The 23,060-nt window shown below is 41.1% G+C and overlaps 1 protein-coding gene across 4 annotated transcripts in view; it reads right to left on the minus strand.

The window, feature by feature from the left end:
* AKT1 (AKT serine/threonine kinase 1) overlaps positions 1–23,060 on the minus strand; it is a 74,775-nt gene that overhangs the window by 15,683 nt on the left and 36,032 nt on the right. For all 4 annotated transcript variants that reach the window (XM_055717070.1, XM_055717071.1, XM_055717068.1 and 1 more), the window contains 8 exons: positions 19,580–19,708; positions 12,873–12,984; positions 9,931–10,078; positions 8,009–8,140; positions 7,779–7,844; positions 6,013–6,081; positions 5,167–5,292; positions 3,764–3,892 (listed from right to left, as the gene is read on the minus strand). In XM_055717070.1, coding sequence (XP_055573045.1) covers positions 3,764–3,892; positions 5,167–5,292; positions 6,013–6,081; positions 7,779–7,844; positions 8,009–8,140; positions 9,931–10,078; positions 12,873–12,984; positions 19,580–19,708 — 911 coding nt within the window. The remainder of the gene's footprint in view (positions 1–3,763; positions 3,893–5,166; positions 5,293–6,012; positions 6,082–7,778; positions 7,845–8,008; positions 8,141–9,930; positions 10,079–12,872; positions 12,985–19,579; positions 19,709–23,060) is intronic.

A 23,060-nucleotide genomic window follows, 5' to 3' on the forward strand; every position in this document is an offset into this window, starting at 1 on the left:
CTGAAAGACCACGCACAAATATGAAATGACTGATCTACATTAAACACTAAAAGCCAGAATGCCACTCCTAACATTTGAAGGGCTGTAAAGATGTAAAACAGTGGCCAAATTGTCTGGAAATGTTTCCCTTCCTCCCCTCTGCCTCCCTCCAAAGGCACTTGCTTGCAAGCTCTAGCACTCCTGCCTCTGCTTAGAGGGTTGCAAACTCAGGAACTGTCAGTGGCGTGGACTTCTGCCAGGTCTCACAGCAGAAGGAGTCCAGCGCAGCTCCTTTTTCCCTTCCCCTGTGTCCCTCCACCTAAAAAAGCCCCAGCTGGTGGCTGGGACTCAGGACCCCAGCAGTGCCCTCCATCTCTCCCGCTTGCCCTGGAGAAGCCCTGTCATTGTGCATTTCTTCTGATCTTCTGCACTGCAGGTTGCTGAGGGGAGCAGACAGTGTTTTGCAGCTTGGAGAGTGGATGTTACGAAGACTTCTCTAGACTTTGTGTCTCCTACACAGTTGTCTGTAGCTGACACCAGGAGTCTCATGTTCCAGACCCTGTCCTCAGGTTTTAGTTGTCATCCTTACTCTTTTCACAGGCCTGCGCTTAACTGCTAAGAGCACAGACCATGACCACACCACCACCATCGTGTTCTCTGGTTGCACTGTGTCTGTGTGAGCTTTACACTGCTACAATTCAGAGTAGCACCCAAAATTAAAAGGGTGAAAGAGCCAAATGAAATCAACACAAGTTTAACAGCAGCAGGATCTGAACCTTTTAGAAACCTTGATAAAGTTAAGCACACAAAAAAGAAGTGCTGAGACACTCTACGTAACAACCGTTTGCACTCTGCCTCTCTTTATTCACTAATTATTCCCCTTAATTATCTGAACGAGGGAAAGGGCCTGCAGTAAAATTCAAAAGGCTGCCAGGTATTAGATTACCCCACATTGGTCTATTTACAGCATCCCCTGACGTATGATTCACACCAAACGACAGCTGGCTGTGCAGCTGCCCCGTATATGTATACGGCGACACAGCTGCCGGCCGGACCAGAATTCCAGGAGCCGGCCCTGTCCTTCCCGAGGCAGCGGCCCCCCAGCTCGCAGGACATACTGTGTGACAGCGCAGTTACCGCTCTGAGTCACCCTGTTCAAGAAGCGCTTCCTGTTCGCACTCCCCTACACTTGGGTTACCTAAAATAAAACAGTCACTGGGCCTCCAATTCTTATTTTTATTTTTTAAACTGCCGCAAGAACTGCAGTAGGAGAGACTGAAAGAAGAAAACCACAGAGGCCTTTGTTGTGTGTGTTAATAAATGCTACAGGTGCTTTTGAAATGCAGCAAATACTTCAAACGTTACTTTAGTAAACATATTAATAGTCTGTATTATAATCTAGGTTACTAACAACTCTTTCCTTCACCTCCATTAATTCTAAACAGAATATAAAATGCTTGTTTCTTCAAAGTTCTTTATCACAACCAGCATACACTCATATTAGTGACTGCACAAAATACAGCAATGGTGTTAGTATCAAAAATACACCGTAAGAAAAAAGGTACTGCACTCATCCATGATTTATTGCAACACACAGGATAGCTGGGGAGCAGTAAAGTAACAAGGTCATTTAACTTAAATTAAAGGATCATCATTTCCTAACGAGCAGCTCTAGACTGCTGTGAGATGGAATTTGAAAGAGAAGGCAGAACAGCTGTAAACATCACAGCCATCGATGCATCTGACACATCAAAGCTGACATGGTTCAGTCACTGTCATCCATGCACAAGATGCCAGTATGAGCCTAAACCCAGCGATGCAACAACTGTACAGACACACCGCTATGCCGGACTCAAGTTACAAATGCAGACAAGAAGATTGAGACCCCTGCTTTTAAGGATGTATGACCTTAGACACATGGAATATTGCTCATGCACAATTTCCCAGATTTTTTGCATGCTATTGACCAGATGACAAAAGCCTCCAGAATTTAACACTCCAACTCGCAGATGGGATTGGCAAGTAAGGGAGAGTGCTGGGTTAATCAAAAGGATTTGTCCTTCAGGGTTTTGGATGAGCCAACTCATCATAAATATTAAAAAGGAAAATAGCAGCAAATAATATAACAGAAAGAACAACATAACGCCTGCACAGGGAATCCCCACATTCCAAGTTAGGAAAAAACAAAACCAAAACAGTAAATATTTTTAGTCTCCTCATAAAATCCTTGATGAGAAACTGAAGTTCAGCAATTGATTTTAAGTGGGAAGCTAAAATAACAGCAATGTTTATGAATAATAAACACTCTGCCATGCTGCTAATTACTCCCTGCATCAGTAAAACTCAAATTGTGGTGCATGAACCCCAATTTAGATTGACTGAAGACTTCTAGTGATCCATGGAGAGCTGGCAGCTATCATGAAACTGGCTCCACCTCCTTGCTGCAAGCTACTTCGACAGGTGCCCACGTTCTTCATTATTACAAAGAGACTGGAGGCCCTTGGAAGCAGCTGGGAGTTAAAAAAAAAACCAAAACCAAAAAAACAACCACCAAACAAAAACTGAGCACACTGCTATGCAAGCAGAGAGCGCAAAAGCGCCGATCAGCAAAGACATCAGCTCTCATTACAAATATTCCTCCTCCACTTTGGTTTTCCATACTTTGTACTTCTGCATACTTCAACTCGAGAAAGGTTTGCAATCCCCAAGCCTCTCATCCCAAAGAAAGGCTACATCCTGGCTGTGCCAACAATACATAATCTGCCAGCAGCCCAAGACTTGCTTCTGCCTGTGCTCTGAGCTAGATGGAAGCCTCAACACCACGGGTAGCAAAGCACCCACTGCAAGGCAACCAGCCCTTCTGCGAGACACACCGCATTAGCTCAGGCTCCGTGCCCTACTAATACCGTGAGTCTGCTTCCAGACAGCTCAGAGTGTGGGCAGAGAAAACTAGCGTCTGCCTGCAAAATACCATGTATACATATATCCTCTATCACACAACTTCACTTTTGATCTGCCCGTAACTAACTCACAGCTATAACACCACCTGCGTTGCACAACTTTTAGGATTATTTCCAGGATGAAAGCTGCCAGCTCACATTTGCATTCCACATTAAAAAAAAAAAAAAAAATTAGTACCAAAAAATCCCCCAAACATACACAGTTTGATCAAGAGATTACTGCTTGAATTTATTTCTTCCGAAACTGAAAAGTTCAAATTAACATTGAGAAAACATCTTGTGCTCTTACAGTCACAAAACAGTCAGCACTTTTAATGCATACCATTCTAAACGCTGCAGAAAAAGCTTGGTCTGTCCTCTTTCTGAAAACATGGCCTTATACTATCCTCAAAGAGTAAAAGAATTGGACAATACTTTTACATCTTAAGCAAAGTCCTGTTGATAGCTTTCAAACAGGCCAACACACAGCAAACAAACTGCAAAAGAAGCATCAATTCATCATGTAATATTTGAAGTTATTTAGAAGTCCGGGTTTTTTAATTAGATTTCTGACACAAGCAGCAAGCACTGTTCCAGTAAAATGTAAATATTGCCTGAAGTGGAAGGAAAATACTACCCTGCCCAAAAATTATTACATATTGTTATGCTGAAGATAAGTCCCAGAACATGATGAATAAAAGATTCTCAGTATGTGTTTTGACATAGCAGTAGTTACTGCATGAACACATTACGGCACAGGAATTTTTCTTTACTTTAGCATCCATGCTGGTATCATGGATGGCATTTGAGAAGATAATTTAGTACAACAGCCAACATAGGTGTACCTCTGGTGCAAGATACTCTGGAGTGCCACAGAAAGTCTTCATTGTTGCTCCATCCTTGATACCTTCTTTACATAGTCCAAAGTCTGTTATTTTTATGTGTCCATCTTTATCCAGCATAAGATTTTCCAACTGAGAAGAAAATCCAAATGAAAGACATTACTATGTATAACATACATGGCTCCTGAGCAAGCCAACGAAAGATAATTTCTGCAGATCAGTTTTCAACCTCATTCTCACTGGGGTCAGAACCATAGTACCTGCCAAAGCAGGTATGATGTAAATATACATTTGTGTCACTTTCCTCGGTTCTTTAGGGAACCTTACGTAACTGATTTGCAGTCTTTTGAGTAACTGATCATATATACAAAAACAACGCAGTATGCAGGCATTGTATTTATGCTTCTGCAATATTATCACAAGCAGAACACCTGTTTTTTTAAAAGTATATGAAGTATTCCCCTTCTTCATACAGCTCCATCCCTACTTTTACTCTACGTGATTTTATGAAGTATCCTGTACCAGCAAATGATAGCAAATGAAACAAAAATCAAATGCAAGGGAGGCTAAAGAACCATTTCCAAAGAGACTCTTCACATGAGAATCACTTTATACATTTACTCAGCACGTGGCATTCATCCTAGCATATGCCACTAATTTTTGAGAAAGTCATCCAGATTTCAGGGCAGAGTTTCCACTGTGTATGAAATAAAGCAGTCGTTCAAAGAAATCATGGTGATATGGGAGACCAAATCCCAGCAGAAATCCCAGAATGACTATGACATAGCCTGAAAACGTTACATGAACTACCAGTATCCCCTCATCCTCTCCTGCAAACACGTGGGGGTGGGGGTGTGTGGAAAGCTATTGTTGTATTTTCCTTAAGAACTTCCCAAGCTGGTTTGCAGATTTCTTGTCTGACTGGGGTTTTTTTTTTTCCCTTCTGTGCTCACCAAACAAATCAGCAACTTCAAGCTTACCCGATTTTCTAACTGCAAGCAGGTACTATGAAGAGAGTGCTGTGCAGCACGTTGCAAGGAAGCACAACAGCCACGCAGTACGAATATGCAGCTATCTGCTAAGGCCTGGCTTGAAGAGCCCAGGATTATGTTCCGCCACACAGAAGAGCCAGCAAGGTTTCTCTTGGAACATATGCAGGCGAGTGAAAATGAAACCCAAGAAGCTCGGTACCCCTTCATATTCTCTTAAACGCTGCCAGGGTCCTGATAACTGCACTGTACAACCTCTTAGACTATACAAGTGTTCAGCCATCCAACAGCTGCAATAACTGTTACGTAAAAGTTCAGTCAGGAAAGGTTTTCTAATAGTTCAGGCTCATTTGCTTTTGTGACTAACAACCAAAAAGACCAAACCCCCAAAGCCTATGAAATTACTGTTCTACATACCTTCAAATCTCTGTAAACCACATTCTTCTCTGAATGCAGGTAATCCAGTGCTGAAACGATCTCAGCTCCATAAAACCGAGCCCGGTCTTCAGAAAAGACACGCTCTCTTGACAGATGGAAAAACAACTACAAGAACAACAATTTGTTACCCTTAGACTGCACACGTTTCTGAGTTGTCTCGCACTTTGCAGGCCATGCTGCTTGGAATGTGGTAGTACCCGAGAGAAACCCCCTTCCCATCCTCACCCAGCTGGGTTCCCAAATGCGTTAAAAAGCATCATACATTAAACAAACAATTATATTTCATATTCACAGACGCACACTGATAACTAGTCTATGTGCTGCACATTCCTGTATGTACAGAAAATGACAAAAATTCATTTTGATTGAACTACATTTACACATTAAAACTACAGCTTAATCCATGATTTAGAGACTTGTTAATGTTCCAGCTTCCCCTTCTTGACTGTCTAACAGTAGCTTGCTATTTCTGGTTCTCCCTCCAAAGTAACAAGCGCTGACAGTATTCATTAAAAAGTGTTAAAAGTTGTCCAAAGAGCAACTAGGAAGCAGCCTTGCCTTCTTGAATTACTAGATGTCAGATTACAACATTACTGTCACGTAAAATATGAAGCTACACCCAAAACCTCTATTTTCTAAAAATGGAGTTAAGAAAATTAAGAGTCTTAATTCTTAGTATTAGTTAAACCTGCAAACAGCTGTTTAACTGGGACAACTTGGATTAACTGGAATTGCAAACATGGACCTCAGCTAAATAACATCAAGCAGAATTAGTAGTAGTAAAGGAAAATCCTGAAGTATTAAACATTTTTACGTTTCCCTTACCTCCCCTCCATTAGCATACTCCATAACAAAACACAAGCGATCATGTGTCTGAAAGGAATACTTTAAAGCCTGAAACAGATTCAAACCAAAACTTAGAAGACAGGTCACACCAACAGTTATAAAAGCATTTTAATAGATTTTCAGAAATGTTGACAGAGATGAGATTTTCTATTTTAATGGACTTTTTGTCCTCGGATCTTATATAATACTTACACTTCCCTGTTGCAGCTGAGAACTGATCCACCACCAGCTTATTTCATTAAATAAACTGAATAAAACGTTAAAACATTCCCTTGCAGAAGCAATCAGCAATGCCTATCTATAATGCTGTGAGACAAAGCCCTGGCTCGTTAGCAGCGATACAAAACGTCCCAGTAGCAGCTCTGAAGCTTCCTCCCCAGGCCACAAGCTCCCACAGTTTCACCTCACAGACAAGGGGCCACAACCAAACGCCAGAGCTCAAGGTTTTACTGTCCTGGCTACAAGCCCTCTTACATGAAACACATGTATTTAGACACACCAGCCTTCTGCTCTCTGCCCTGCTGCCTGCAACTGCTCCCTGTTGACAACCTGCCAGAGGATTGAGCAATGCTGTCAATACCAATTTGTGAGCAATTCACAAAAACAGACCAGACAGAGGGTGTGATGGAGCGTCACAAGGTGCCTTTGTACAGTGCTGTCACATGTGCTCCTGTGGCAAGAGTAACATCAACTTGTTTGTCAGAGTCTTAAGTTTTTTGGTCATAACCTAGTCTTGTAGCTGACCTCTCAAGACAGCCCTTGTTTTGGATATTTGGGTTTATGAAAGAAAATCAGAGAAAAGAAAACTCCACATACGGTATCATTGTCTTCATTACTAGAGAGGGCGTTTTTAAACCAGTCATATTTTTGCAGAGAAAGGGAGGATCAGGTATTAAGACATGCCAACAAACATTTCCTGATTATACCCAATACAGCCAATATTTACTTCCAGAGGCCACGCTTAAAAGGTCTAAATTCCAGCTAAGCCCTTGTGTACCTGGACAAAGGAAACAACCAGGATCCTACACTGGTCTCTTAGAGGGCTTAAGCAGCTGGAAACAATTCAGACCCAACTTGTAACAAATACTAGAAACAATCTTGAGGTGGAACTTAGGTATCTGAACTCAACCCAGGGAAATGCTGGCGTTGGAGGACTAAACTGAGAATATGGTTTGATTTTACAGCTGTGCCAATCCAAAAGGAAAGCAGCAGATAAAGCATGGTCTTGCTCTTTCCTGTCCCATCCCACATGCTCCCACCACTATCCTTTGGCTGGCATTACCAGTGCTCTGACTCCATAGCAAGCTGCTTCTGGGAGCTTAAAAAAACCCAACAAATAAAAGGCAAAATTAAAGGGTTTTTTCCCCCCACTGTATATCTTCCTAAATTTGTTTGTCACAAGATCAGGATCACCCTGATCTCTGCTACAGAGAAGAGACCAAGCATCTGGAGGACAAGGAAAGCAGATATTTCTCCCGGACATAGAAGCCATTAAACACGGGAGCCAGCAAGTCAAACCACACCCTGAAATGCTGTCTTTAAGAGGCACTGAGGACCTGCTCTGCAAGAATCAGAAGGCTTGAAAAAGCATTTTAATTTATGCTACCCAAAAATGGAAAGGTACAAAAATACACAGCTGCTCTGAAAACACAGATCTCAGATGTATTCTACAAATAAATAGAAAAAATAAGGAAAGCCTTGGTTGTCACGATGTCAAGTTACACTCAAGAGGATGAAATGCTTACCGTTAAGAATGGGTGCCGCGAGTTCTGTAAAACCCGGTTTTCTGTCAGCGTGTGCGCTACTTCATCCTGCAACACAAGCAGAAGGAGATCAGCAAAGCGATTCCCCAAATCAGGGGTTCATTTCAAACACTAACAGCGCAATTTTCTACAAGTACTCAGAGAATCCTTGGTATGACTTTCCCGAAGGCTGTATCAAGGATGAACTACATTCCCGTTTCCCATCTACTCACCTTTGCTACAATAACTTCCTTCTTCAGAATTTTCATAGCATAATACCGTCCAGTTGCTTTTTCTTTAACTAAAATGACCTTTCCAAAAGTGCCTTTTCCCAGTAGTTTAAGGTATTCAAACTCATTCATGGTCTGTTAAAGATACAAATAAACAAGAACTGAATGACATGAACCAACAAGAAGTACGTTATTCTCAGACTAGAACTTCTCATTCACATGAGAATGCTTTGCATATATTGCGTATGTGAGGTTTTTAATCCTTTTGCTTAGTAGAATTCAGGAGCAGAAGTGATTCTTCCACAAAAATGAGTACCAGTGCACTCCCAAAGATAATTGACAAAACTATTTAGGGAAAACCGTAAGCTTTCAATTAAGAGAACACTCTCACATGACTCAACACTCAACTGTGCAAGTACCACTCAACATATGATTATTCCATAGACATTTTGACCACTTTGTCAGCGCAGACTTTTAGTAAAAGTCACACGTTGCTCTAATTCCAGAGATTAAACCCATTCTTTTATTCTGATGTTCCCCACCGCTCTAGGGGACCAGCTTTCTTGTGCTTCATTGAACAGCACCAAAACTCACAGAAAAAAACCTGCCTCACAGATTAGCCATTCACTCGTATTTGTCTCACCACTAGAAAAAATGTTGGGGGAGATCAGAATCTGTTGCAGGCTGAGGATAGTCTCCGTACTGTCACACCAATGACCACTGCCAACACAGCAACAGTGAGACTTACGCAGCCAAAGGTTACTGCAGCCTCAGGCAGAAAAAAAACTTAAGATGCTCCCAACAGCAAAGTTCCTCCATATTCTTTCCCAAAGCTGGATGAGGAGACTTTCTGATCATTATTCCAATACTGTTGAATCCAGAACCCCAGTAATCATTTTGCTTATCCTCACTAACATGCCCAGAGACAGTCACTGTCTCAGAAGAACGTGTATATTTGACCAACAAGTTGGTTCTTGCATTTCTATGAAGAGCTGCACAGTAAGAATGGTAATCTCTTCAGTCAAGGACACAGAAGTCTAATGGCAGCTACAATTGCTGCTCCTGTGACACAAGAGTGACACACATACTTAGTGATGACGCTGGTGGATGGATATCTTTTTTCTTTAAAAACTTCATCCGTTTTCCCAAAACTGAAACAAACTTATGAAAGTAAGTGGGGATGATGATGGTGAGGTAAGGACACAAAGAAGTGCCTTGGTACAATCCGCCGACATAGCACTCACGTGGGAGAAGGTTCTATCAATTCTTTCTTACAAGAGTGGGTGGAAATGGTTCAGGCAATGGAAACCTAACAGAAGACCACAAGGGGGTAGAAAGAAGTTAAGGGATGTTGAAGACAGATAGCTAAAAGGGGTCTACAGGGCAAAGATCTCCCCTGGCACATACTCCTTTCAAGGAAAGCCATTGCTGAGCTGTCCCTGTGCATTCAGGCAATGCTGTGCTTGATGCAAAAACCCAAGCTCTAGGAACACTATGGACACACACTGCAGCATCTGTCTGGGAGTTAGCCTAAACCCTTAATCCAGAGCAATTAAATCCACTAGACCCACCCTAAATCCCGCAAATCCACTGGAATATCTTTGCACCAACCTGCAAAAGTTTACACCATCACATGGTCCAGCAGGAGCTATGATTTCAGGCCCTGTACCACAGGAAAATAGGCAAACCAAATCCAGACCTGAGCTGGCCTTTAAAGGCCACCCAGTGACGACATCTGAACTCAGAACTCCAGTGGACCCAGACAGGCTTTGCCTGGTACTTGCTAAGATCAGATAATTGTTTTCTCCAGAAGCAGCATCCACAACCATGTAATTGTTATGGGAACAGGTATGTCTTGATGGCTATTCCTTGTCTACATTCAAGAAGACCTAGAGATACTGTTATTCCTGGCTCTGCTCACTTACCACTTTGTGTTTTGGCTTTGTCATAGAAACTTCCATTTCTTCAGCACCTGAATTATCACTGGGAGAGCCGGATCTAAAATCCATCATCTCTTCCTCTTGTTTCTTGAGACTGTCTGCTACTGTTTGGATGGCTTTTGTCCATTCTTCCCTGGCAATATATAATCAAAGACATTTGTTACTTGTGACGTTAGATTACTGTCTGCCATGGCAAGGGTCACAAAGGAATACAGAGCAACTAACGTTCTCTGATGATGAATCAATGCAACATACAAAGAATCATGTGCATTTCCAAGCTCTGTAAAAATGCATTTTAAGAGCACGTTTAACAAGAACCTTTATAAATCATACTAAAAACAAGAAACAACTGAAGTTCTCCCAGTCTGGATACAATACAAGGCTTTTCTGAGAACAGAATTTCTAACAGGCATTCAATCAGTGGCTACAGATATGACCTGGTAATAGAGATTTACGTAACAAAAACAGGTTGCCAAAACCAAAAAGCAAAAGGTTCCCATGCAACACAAAGCAATTAAACACAGCTTCTCCACTTCTGTGGCACACTGAAACAAACATATCTAACTGCTGGGGTCACCGTGCCACCTCTTTGCACACATATCCTGAATTTTAATGGCAAGGGGTATTCTAGAAGAAAGTATTAAAGCCCAGGACAGTCAAGTTATTCCTCTATTCTGAAGATGATGACAGAAGTACAGCAATTCCTGTGTATAGTTTAGCAGAATGTCAGCAAAAGCAGTGACATTTTATCTTAGGCACAGGCACAGGTCTTGGTCATAATAAAAGTTTCCGCAGCTGTTTCAAGCAATGGGTGCTCTAATACTGACCCCTTCGACATCCATGGAGACCACTTCCACTCCAGTGTTCTTTGGGAAATTTCACACCTTTGGAAACTACTGAAGTGAAAGTTCTTGGCGTTCACTTCATTTCACTGCAAATTTATTGAACATAAAGCACACAGCTCGTAAGGTTTTACAAGGTTTTGGGACAGGCTTTAAGGCATAGAGGGGCTGAAGACATATTCAGTGGGCTATGTGAATTTACCATGGTTTACTACCTTTGCATCCATAGGGAAAAGGACATAGTGTTTAATTCATATTTTCCGGGCACTGGCTAAACTCTTCTCCCAAAAACAGTGCAGGTAAAACTTTGCTACTGCGGCAGAAACAGAAGTAGCCAATACTGAACAACTCTACAATCTGCAGTGAAGCCATACCATCCTTAGCAATGTAAAACATTTCACTGGTTCTGTGACGTTATTAAAAAAAATCTGAAATATCATATCTGAACATGTGAATTTCAGTTTGTGATGGACGGAAGAAGCAGATCACCCCAGAGGAAGCAAAGTCCATGCAAAAAGGTACCCAATGTAATATTCTAATGAAAACTGCACCAATGACACATAAGGTCTTTCCCACCCTGTACATTTTTTATCTGTGATTTTGTCTGAACATGCACTATCCAGCCCTGTCTGGGGCAGCAAGGTAATGCTAAACATTCTGAACATTCCCCCTATACTCCCAGCACAGACTACTTCATTCACCATCACAAACACATTCCTTTACTTACTGGTAATTTTTCATATTCAGAGTGATTACAAGAAGAACTTTTTCTTCTATATTTTTATCTCTGTATCTCTCTCAAAAAACAAGTGTTGGTTTTAAAGGCACAGAGAAAGCAAAAGACATTTCACATCTCTTTTAAGATTTTTTACTGACTTGGTTGAGATCTCGGCTCTCCTGGAGTGATTATCTTTGATTTCTGAGAGACCAGCATTTCACCCTCAGCTTTCAAGTCTCAAGCTTACACGACAGAGGTGACTAACACTCTGAGCCCTGAAGTGTTACAAAGCTGACTTAATTGGCTAGGAGGGAACAAAACAAGACTGCAACACAATCTTCCCCCAAGTGGAAATTGTTATTCACTTGCTTTAGGGTCACTGACCAAAAAGTTACTAAAAGAAACAAGGACCGGTTTCTTTTTCTTTGCTTTTAATTCGAGTTCACCTCCTTCTGATCATTCTAATAGAATCAAAAGCAATAAACAGGAACTTCCTTTTAATCAGCGCATGCAAAGGCTGTGCAAGAAAAAAAGCAAAGAATATTAGGCTGAATTCGCTGGTCTTCAAAATAAACATGTACCGGTTTCATATCTAGGGAGGACAATGGTTTTAAAATACCCCTTCCCCTAGGGCAACGGTACTGGAATAATTTAAATTCAGTTCCTGAAGAGCAAGTAAATATTTAAATACTCTGTAGTTGTAGAATAGCTGTGCTGGAAAACTGTTCTCTCAGGAGGTAAGAGATCAATTCTCCAATGATGAGAACACAGGATGCATGCTCTTAGCTTTGTTTCCTAACAGCTGAAACAGAAATCTGCACCTGCAGCAGATAACTATCACCTTTATTATCTAATTTGCATAAAACATTAGCAATCAGCAATGACACAACTAACTTTTTTCCTTTAAAAACAAGGTGTCTAAAAAGACTCTATAAAGGTCAGTATTTCGATACAACTCAACTCTGCCTGAATCTCTGTTTCACTGGTGCTCATTCTTCCAGAAACTCCCAGGTCAGAAACCCTTCATTTCACATACCACAACATTTCCAGTGAGAAATGAACCTTAAGTTTCCAGAAATAACTACCTGTGTGCTGGCGCACACCTGCATCTGTCTGCTTTGGATACCCAACGTAACAACACTTCATTTACAAATACTACTCAAAATCCACTCCCTGAAACCCCATTTATGGTACCTTTTATACTGGAATGCTCTGAAACTGAGACGCTCAAAAAATATTTGTTGCTTTTCAGTCTAGACGTACATCATCTGATAAATAAGAGCTTCAGCAAAGGACTCGCTATTAATGCTGAACACTTGCATCTGCTTTTGCAAGTAGTTTATGTATTAAATATGAATGAAACATACCGCTCCTCTGGAGTCTCCACATGAAATGTTCTTTCAATTACTGTGGTCCACTGGAGGCATCTAATGATAAATGTGTTTGGTTTAGGTCGTTCTGTCTTCATCAGCTGGCACTCTACCACAATCAAGGAAGAAAGAGTCATGGTACATAAGCAGGTTTAAATAATCATTTGTCTTTATTCTTATCTAGCAAACTGTTGCAATTAATCAGCCATAGAAATCTCTGTAAGTACTTCTTCAGGAGACTTGAGACAATTTACTGTGTTGATGAAACCAATAAATAGCTTGGGAGATAGTCATCTAAGCAGCACCGAAATCAAATTCTGCTTAGAAAGGCTCCACATTTGGTCTGCCCATAGAGGTAAGGAGAAACATGATGTGATGACACAGAAGCCATTCAGACTCAGGTCCTACACTCCAAAGGTCATCCAGAGCACGGCACACAGACTAAGTCAGCTGATAATGCAGCAATTACACCCACTGAAATTAAAGTCAAACCCCCACATTCCCTCCCTTTGACTTTCCCGACATAAAACCCTGTCCTTGGCTTTCAAGGAGTTGGTAGAGAGTGTGTTTGGCCTTTTGCAGCAATCAGACGATCATCAGACTCAGCATTTCCAGTCCTCAAACACTAGAGGGAACATCAAACTGCACAGGCACCCCCAGAAAAGACCCCGTCGAAACGCCTTCGGGACAGTGGCTGGATGCTCCAGGACAGGCAGCCAACAGCTTCCATCATTGCCAGGAATTAAACACAACCTAAACAGGCTACAGAAGTACGGCTGCATGCAAAACCGCCGCTTCCTTCATAAAAATGCTCTCTCTCGAGCTATGAATTTCTATTTTTTATTTTAAAATCACACCTACTATTTAAAACTTCGTAAGATGTTATGAGTGTTTATCCTTCAGATTTGGGCCTGAAAATGCCCCTTATTAAAGGTACACTAGCTATACTAAAAAAGAGGATCTGAAAAACAAAAGAAAATCAATGAAATAACAAGAGAAGGCAAAACACCACATTTTTCAGATTCATATTACTAGAAAATCTAATGCTAATTAAACAGCTCCTGTTAAAGGAAAGTCAAATTAAGAAACCAAGTGAGCGGGGTGGGGATGGGAAATAATTGGGCTTTTTTTTTTTTTCTTTTTACATTAAACTCTTTTCCTTGCTGTTAATGAAACCACAAGCTTGCTTTTATTTGGTCTTCAGGTCCTAAATCAACTACTAAGTAAATAAAAAGGCGCTATGAAGACAAGAAGAAATGTTTGCTTACTGCTAGCTATGAACATCCTCCACCATCAGCAATGCGCAATTTGAGGACAGAATCTGGCCAAAATAACAGTGCATGTTACTAAGGCTACACTGGTATCGTTAGGTTAATTTTATTATTGTGAAAATTCAGAATGCTCAGTTTTAAATTCAAGATCTTAATTAGCACCAAGATAAAATATTTACCACCAATGTTTTTGGGTGCTGTATTTTTGACAATATATTTCATGCCTCATTTGTTACTGGAATTATAAGCTTTTCAATGAGTAACTTTGCATTTTTCATGACGAGAAAATCTAATTTTTCTTTACTAGCACACTGAGGTTATACTGCATCCTACTAAAGCACTGCAATTAGATAAAAGAAAGTTTATTAATGAGTCATGAAAAGGTTTTAGTGTGATGAACGGCACTCCTTCATTCACCAAGATTAAAGAACTTCCACACAGCGACGCAGCCGTGCTTGCCATATTTAGCCTTCCAGCCACCTCCATCCTCTTCTGCAGAATGGCAGTGAAAGCCGAACATAACTGCACAAGCTGGGGCAGCCCAGTAAGCCCAGTTCTGGTAAACTCAGCTCGAAAGATCACATTCCTGATCGCTCACCTTAGCTCAGCTGCTCTTTTTTTTTGTTTGTTTGTTTGTTCTGCCTCCCATTTTTGTCTGCTTAATGTCGTTCAATTAAGGCTGGGGTTGTCCTCTATGAGCCTGCACAACACAGCCCTAACAGAACCCAATTTTCTTCTTCAGCCAAATTCAGTATATTTCTAGGATCATGCTAATCCAGAACTGTTCTGCTATACTAATCCAGAAGTGCAACATTACAAAGAAATAAACTGAGAGGTTTTGCTTATTATTTTAAAACAGACCTTAGATTCACATTTAGTGTCTCAGATTAAGCATTCTGAAGTAGCAGCACAGTATTTAAACTAGCCATGAACCCTACATTTTAACCATTTCATTTCAGCATAATAAACCACACAAGGCATTTTCTGTCATAGAAGGTGACCAATTAAACATCACCACTTTTCCCCTAAATCAGCACTGTCCATTGATATTTGTTAAGCTTGCTGATCCAGCAATCTTTAAGGCATACAGCAAGATGAATAATAGAGATTTGTCAGTTAATAACCACTATAATTCAAGTATGTCACATAGAAGTGTTTTGTTTAGTGAACAATATGCTGTCTAATTACCCTGCTCAATCATAACAGCACATATCAAGAAATACAGAAGGCTTTATTTTTAAATTGCTTTACCAAAGTGCTGTGACACATAGGTTTCAGAAACTTTGAAGCTACCACTTAGTTCTCCCCATATACAACAATCACATGGATTTTATCAGCAAAACGATGAAGCAGCAGATTTTTTCTTTTGAAACCAACTCCATGCTCTTTCCTGTAGTTGGCAAGCTAGAGAAGCACCAAACCTGCCTTCTATAATCAGGTACCACAACATGCACTACTACAGCAGAGCACACAGAGAGATGCTGTATAATGCTAGGTCTGATTCATGGCATGTTTGGGGGTTCTGCTATAAAAACATTCAAACGCGGGCCAAAGGTCACTTACCCGCTTTGAAGACAGTTTTTCCTGTCAAACAGGCCAGTGTAAGTATCCCCCATTTGCAACAAAGTAAGCACTATAAACAGCAGCCTGTTAAAAATGATTTAAATTGCTCTAAAGAACCTCTTGATTCTTTCCTGGCTTTGGTCTTTTAAAGTAAGTAGGACAGAGAAATTGTTCCTAACAGGAATAGACACCAAGGCATTCAAATGTAAATTACCATTTTGTATTTGAAAGACACTTAGTATTATCCCAGTGACTTTCTAAAATGTCACAATATTTGCTTCCCCAGCACTTAAGCTAAAAGGCAGATTACTCACGATGAAAAGTGTCAAACTCTGCTCCCTATATAATGACATCACACTTAAAACAATAATGTCAAGGAAAGTCTTTCCCGTTCCTGCTTTGGTTTCTTTAAGGAAGGCAATGAGGGGGGAAAGACAAAAAAAGAAAAAAAAAAAAAGGAGGTACATCAGACAAGAATAATGATGAACAAATAAAACTTTGGAAAGGGAAACAGGCATATTATGTTGAAGTACTCCTTTTCTGCTAGAACCACCAGACAGATTCGCCCCTAAACAGCTCAGCATGGCAAAAAAGAGGAGCTGGGAGCCCTGCGTTACAGACCTGGGCTAAGATGGCCTCTAGTAACAGCAGACAAAAGATCTGTCCGCTAATCTGGCCATCCTGTGCCCTCTGATAAATGCTTGACTGCAGACACGTAGTCCTGTCCCAAAAGGAGCGAGCATATTGTTGATCAATTATGTTTTCAGCTGTAAAACAAAACTACCACAGTCCACCCTCCTTTTTGGCAGTCGGAGAAATAATCCCCTCTTTCTAACAGGAATAGCCTCTCTCTCCATGTGGTTTTTCACAATATACTGCTCTTCTCAGCTATATGGTTTTAAAGGCTTATAACCTAATAGGCAGACATACATGATAATCCGAGATTACAATCGGTATGAAGGCTACTTAACTTGCAGATTCACAACACAGGCTCTATTGGTTATTTATCTGCAGGGTCTAGCAGAACTATTTAGGTACAGGCTTTTTTATTCCTTCTGTCTTGCTAGCATGAACACAAATATGACTCAAAAATCACAGTTAAATGCTCAGGCACCATCTTTCAGAAGTTTTGCTTTGATTTTGGTTTCTGCCTTTGTTTATTTTTTTAAATAAATCACCAACAGGTAACTTCCAAAGAAAATAAACTCCTTCAACATATTATTAAATTTAAAACATAGATATATGGCTATTTTAAATGTAAAGTTAAGTGGAGAAAAAGGTACCTAAAAATATGAGCCTCTCTTTACACACTGGGGGGTCCTAGAAACAAGTTTTCAAGGACATATGATCAAAACCCCTCACAGACTGAAAGGAAAAGGCTAGGGTAGGAGAAAGAAGAGAGTCAAGCGCACAGAAAGCACACTTTATTTATTGCTAATACTTTCCTCATACCTGTTAAGAGAAAGGACAGATCATTAAGTGTTACCTTCTTTCACTGTTTTCTCCTGGACTGAGTGTCTCCTACCTCTCAGGGGTTGACAAAAATCACTCAATATGAATTTTACACTAAAAGTGTAAAAAAACTGTACACTAAAGTCCCCTAGTCATGAAAAAAAGCACCTTTTACTTGCAAAGATAAAAAAGCCTACACTATTTTACAACAGAAGAAGGTAAAGATTTTAATCAGAAACATGGGACCACTTCCAAAGAACAGACTGACAGAGACAGCCTGCCATCTCATTTAAAAAAAAAAAATATCCCTAATTCACCAATTAACAAAAAAGTCAGGGCTATTATGATCTCGGGGGGCACAGGAAGGATTAATTTTTACAAAATATTTAAGCTAAATTTCCCCCACCTTTCACTGGCAGAAGGCTTCTACAGGCGCATGAGGCTGTGTTCTGGCCTGAGCCTTCCTCCAGAGGCAGCTGGAGTTCACTCACGCTAACTCAACAATTTAACCCAAATGAAAACACCAGGCAGGCATGTTCAAAGGGAAAACTTGTGGTGCAAAACACATCCAATTGATACAAGCGTGGAGGGCACCCAGAAGGGAACCACACATCAGGTGCTGGCAGCACCGCATGCCAGTGCCTACATGAGAAATTAAATCCTGGTGGGGCAACAGCTGCTTCTGTGAGCCCAAAGCCACAATAATGACTGCTAGCAAGGAGGCCCCCACTCTAATCATTGAGTCCTTCCCCAACCTGCCACTGGTTCACCAGGTAAGAGCCAACACTAGAACATCGTTCCACCCACCACCATCCCCGCAATCCCCCTTCACAGGGGCTACACCTTACTCTGTAAGCATGTGTCACATCTTTTTTGACAATGCTCCAATACCATGGTAACAAACTTGTTTATCTATAAATGCCAAGACCGATGGGCTTAATCTGCCAAAAAAAGCACCATATTCCTGTTGTGAAAACCAATTTAAGTTAACCCATTTTGAAAGGAACTTGCGACTAACAGAAGGCAACGGATACATCTTTTTTTTACTCCTTAGCACGGAGCTGCAGTAAATAATTATGGTAAGTAATGCAGTTAGCAGCAACAGGATGGAAGTGTCCCGCAAAAAGTGCATTTGTTAAAAGCCTCTGGCTACAGACCAAATACTGAATTAATTTATGAATTAATGGCTTTCCGCTGCTTTTCTTTACCTTCTTGATCCATAAGGAGATACCAGTCTAAAGAGGAAAGTATAGTGTCATTACCAAAATGAAAACACTACAACAATCCTCTCTCAAAAACAAGGCAAAAACCCAAAAGCACTCTTGGCAACCTGCACGGAGGCACCAGGCCACAGCATGTCCATTATTTATTCCCAGCATCAGTCAGAACAGGTATATGTTGCTACCAGCAGAAAAAAAATTAACATCTGCATTAACTCCTAGTACTGCCCAGCCCTCTTCTAGGGCCAGGGTGTTCCAAAACAAATCTGTCTGCTTGAAGGTCAACTACAAAGATGAACCCCATATATTTCAAGCTACCCTGTACTGAAGAGGGAAAGCCCCTACCCCTTCTCTCTGCAGAGCTTCACTTCTACTAGTCACCAGGAAGGCAGAACAGATCTGTGTTAATAACAGGTGCCACAATGATCTATTTTTAAGTGGTGGAACGAGATACAGGCAGATCATGAGACAGGAAAGATTAAGAACAGGAGAAAATAAAAGCTGGAAGTATACAGTGAAAGGTTAAAAACATGAGCAAGAAAAGGAAATTATCTTCAGCGTCTTCTATCACATCCTCTGCTGCAGCACCTGAGCAAAGTCGGAAATGTTTGCATAGGACAGAGTGCAGAGGTTAGGAGGTGTTATTATTTCCAAACCCTTTTGCTGGCTCTAACAGAAGAAATATGGTTTTGTGTTCAAAATTAAGAAAAACTGAACGTGTTTCATTAAAACAAGCGCTCACTCTGCATTCTCTTATGCTAACAATCAAGTAACTTTGACCTATGTCAACGCCACTTGACTCCAGATCTGGCAGCAGAACAGAGGCTGAAATGCTTTGGCTGTGCCTACCTGCCAAGTACCGAGACATGCACCTGGCTTACTTTTCACTTTCAAGCAGCTTGCTGAATAGCAGACATACAAAATGTTATCAAATAAACCCATTTTATTCTATAACCAGAAAGAGTAAATTAGTAGAAAACTGGAGGGGGACTGGGGAGGGGGAAAAGCACAGCATCAAACCTGCACATCACAGTCACTCCTGAGAAACACAGCAGGGTTTTATCATCTCAAACACATTTAGTGTTTAGGTACATCGCTCTGGGCAGATTCGAATTTTACTGACGCAGCTTAGTGGTCTTCTGACTGCAAGATGACATCAACGCCCAAACTGGATGAGGGAACAGGTAAAAACACTTACGAGCTACTGAGAAGTTATTTAAAGGTGATTCTCGCTGGTCAACGTCCTGCGGTCGTTCCTTGTAGCCAATGAATGTGCCATCGTTCTTTAAAAGAAAATACCGCGGCCTCCATGTTTTTATGTACTCTCCTGGAAAGAAAGGATGGGCAAAGGGAGAGAACATCAGAAAACACCCCGAAACACTGACTCACCAATAATTTTATTTTTAATATTGAAACTATATGTCATCCTGACATAGCAGCAGTTTTAAGAACATTCTGTTCATTCTAATACAAACAGTGGAAAAATACAGGCACTGAGTCAGATATTGCTAGCGATGTTAACCATAAAAATGGGACTTCATAAAAGGTAAACAGCTACGTTTTGTTCTTCCATCTACTCCGATTTCCATTCAAATTCTGCAACATCTGCCTTAAATGCATTTTAAATTTAAAAAAAAAAATCAGAGCAGATGTCCTATGTATTATTTTTGCTATTGTCATTTTTCATACTGACAAGTGGAGAAATTTTTTTCGTTTACATTTTGCAGCGCAAGTATTTCAAACAACAATGGGTAATTTACTAATTAGTCAACTGCTTTATCAAACCAACAGTCACTTTTAGAACATTAGAAGATAATTCTCTGCTTATGTTACATAACATCATTCACCCCTCTCACAACATCTCAAGCATGAAACACGAGATGATATATCACAATATGAATGGGAAAACACTGGATGATGTATAGCCACCACAAAGAAGAAAACAAACATCCATTCCAAAAGATATTCCACCTTTCTTTGTCAGAGAAAGCATCCCTTGCTTACACCATGCTACTGCTCATCTGAGTAATCTGCACAGGTGATAGTTATGTGTGTTACGGCCACATCCAAAATGTCCAGCAGCAGAATAAAAAGGAAAGAGTTGATCACTGGATTTCCTCAGCTGGGCTTCAGGGAAGGAAGACCAGGGTTCCACCTGGGGCTGTTCTGGGTGACTTTATTAATGTGCCTCAGCTTCCCCCTTGGCTCATTGTTCATGTTGTCACCTTCTCAGGCAGTCTCCCCAGAACCTCAAACAGCTTTATGTGGTGTTACACTGGGCCCCCCAAGTCCTATAAGATCCTGCAGTAATGTTTCTATTCGGCTGAATCACAATAGCCTTACTCAAGGTGCTATTCAAACCAGTCACACTTTTCCAACTCTGCCTACCCCTCCAACTGATTAAAAAAAATACAAAACAACCACCCACCAAAAAGCAAGCGGTCACTACAAAGCACCCGCAGCTGGGCAGAGCTATGCCTTGCTCCCTCCAGTATGGTTTCTTGCTTGTTTGTTCAACATCAGGGAGAGGACAAGGGAGCAGACTAGGAGCCAAGCTTCTTTCTGGTCTGCCACAGCAGGAGCACGCCTGCGCACGGGGTGATGCTGCCCCTGCAGCGGCTGGTACCCAGTGCCCACGGTTTTATCTGCTGGCGAGCTCTTCATACAACCGCTGAGGAGCAGTGAGAAAAAAAAAAAAGGCTCCCCAGATTTATTGGCTCTGGCAATCTTCTGCTGCTCTCCTGTTCTCCCAGGCTCTGCTCACACCCTCTCTTCCTGCTGCTCAGCTCTTCTCCGCTGGTTTTTTCTCTCCCAGCAATGTGCACCCTGCCCCAGTAACTCCCCTGCAGCTGCTTTGCCTCTTTCCTCTCCCCGCAGACCTCCTCTCCTTCTGCAGTGCAGTTTCAACCTCCTTCGGGTACCAGCTGTGTCATTTCAGAAGAACTCACACTCATTCAGACTCACACTTTTCTCTCCCACACACAGAAGCACAAGCAACCCCAATGCCCGTGCCACACAGCCATGGGTGCACACAGCCCTAGCTGCTGCTTTCAGCTGTTCAGCACTCATTAGGCTTTTAATTTTCTAATCTAAAGCAAAAAACCAAGTTACTGAACCAGTGGAGAGAGTTGCGCAGAGCTAGCTTGCCAGCAGTCATGTCTGCAGAAAACATCCTTTAGCACTGATGAAACAGGGCGTGAGGCAAGAAAGACAAGAAGAAAAGGAGCACAGACCTTCTCAGCCTTTCTTTTAGAGAAGTCTGTCACAGCTGTGTTACGCTCATCTATAAGGGGTTTACAAAAATGTCACCATCACTTTAGGAATTTCAGAAGTAGCCTATAGCTGTCATGTCTTAACATTTATAATCCAGGCAGTAAATGTAGAAGGTTTTCTTATCATCATCTTTTTAATTCTGACCTTAATTAAAAGCTGAAAACTTTCTGGGATCAGTAGGAGATTGTGAAGCCTTTCACATTTAAATTATCAGTCCAACTCAGCCCAGATCAGTGAGATTACTCCAATCTCATTACTATAACACCACAGATGTGACTACAGGGACAAGACGACACATGGCATGCTCAGCCTAGCTCTTGATGAGAGGTTGGCCAGGTAAGCAGGTCAGGGAGGTGGCTGCCCAGACTATCACAAATTTAGAACGCACTGTTACATACGTGACTCGTTGGTATTTCCTTCTTTTGCATAAAGCACTGCCAGGAGACCTAGGAACCATCACATGTCCCTTACCATACCTGCATTTAGGACTAAATCCAAATTGGATGGGATGAAAAATATCTGAGGAGGGGCAAGACAGAGAGTTTCCATTTCCCTTGCTCCCTTATCTATGCTACATGTCTTCCCCATCGGTATTTGCAGAGGAGACATTTACTTTTTGCAGATTCTGAAATTATTATCTGGTTATTTTCAGTGAAGTATGAATAATTTTACACAAAATTACACTGTCCTGTCACAAGAGACTCTTCCTCTTAGATTAGATGCTTATGTTTGGCTCTCATACTTTCTTACAGCTTTATTCCACCGATCTGTTTCTCTGCTAGAAACACATCATCTAACAGGATTAATCACAGTCTTTAAAATTGTGTATTCCATACATATATAGCATCCTCCTCCACACTCACTCTTTCTTCACTCTATGTGAAAAATCAAGGATTTCATTACTGCCAGGCATTTGGCAAGGACCATTCCACTTGGACCTTCCTTTATTCATTGCTTTAGCTGGTTCTGGTTCCTGATCCACCTTTTTAATGTGCAAATAAGTAACATGATTTCAAACTTTTTCCACATGTCTGGAGCTTAATGAATACTGTACTATTGCAAGCATACATGTTATTAATTATTGCTCTTGCCAAGGACAGTGTGAGGCACACTGCAGCATCTGTGGTATAAAATTTATTATATAACACACTGAGGTTATACTTCAGTACCTTGCAGCAAAGTGGCAAGATGCTGCCTGGTGTATGACTTCCCAACTAGACAATCTGTAAATATAATTTTACATTCAAGCCTGAGCAAACTATTGTTCCTCTACACAAGTTCCAAAACACAGAATCACCAATGCAGTCATCAAGAAGAATACGCAATTTGTACATTTTAAGAAACTAGTTTTTTTTCTGATCAGCTAAAGTGAGAAGGGCTACATTTGTCACAACAGCAAATCTGAG

Source organism: Falco cherrug, chromosome 7 (assembly GCF_023634085.1).
Source record: "Falco cherrug isolate bFalChe1 chromosome 7, bFalChe1.pri, whole genome shotgun sequence".
Lineage (NCBI taxonomy): Eukaryota > Metazoa > Chordata > Aves > Falconiformes > Falconidae > Falco > Falco cherrug.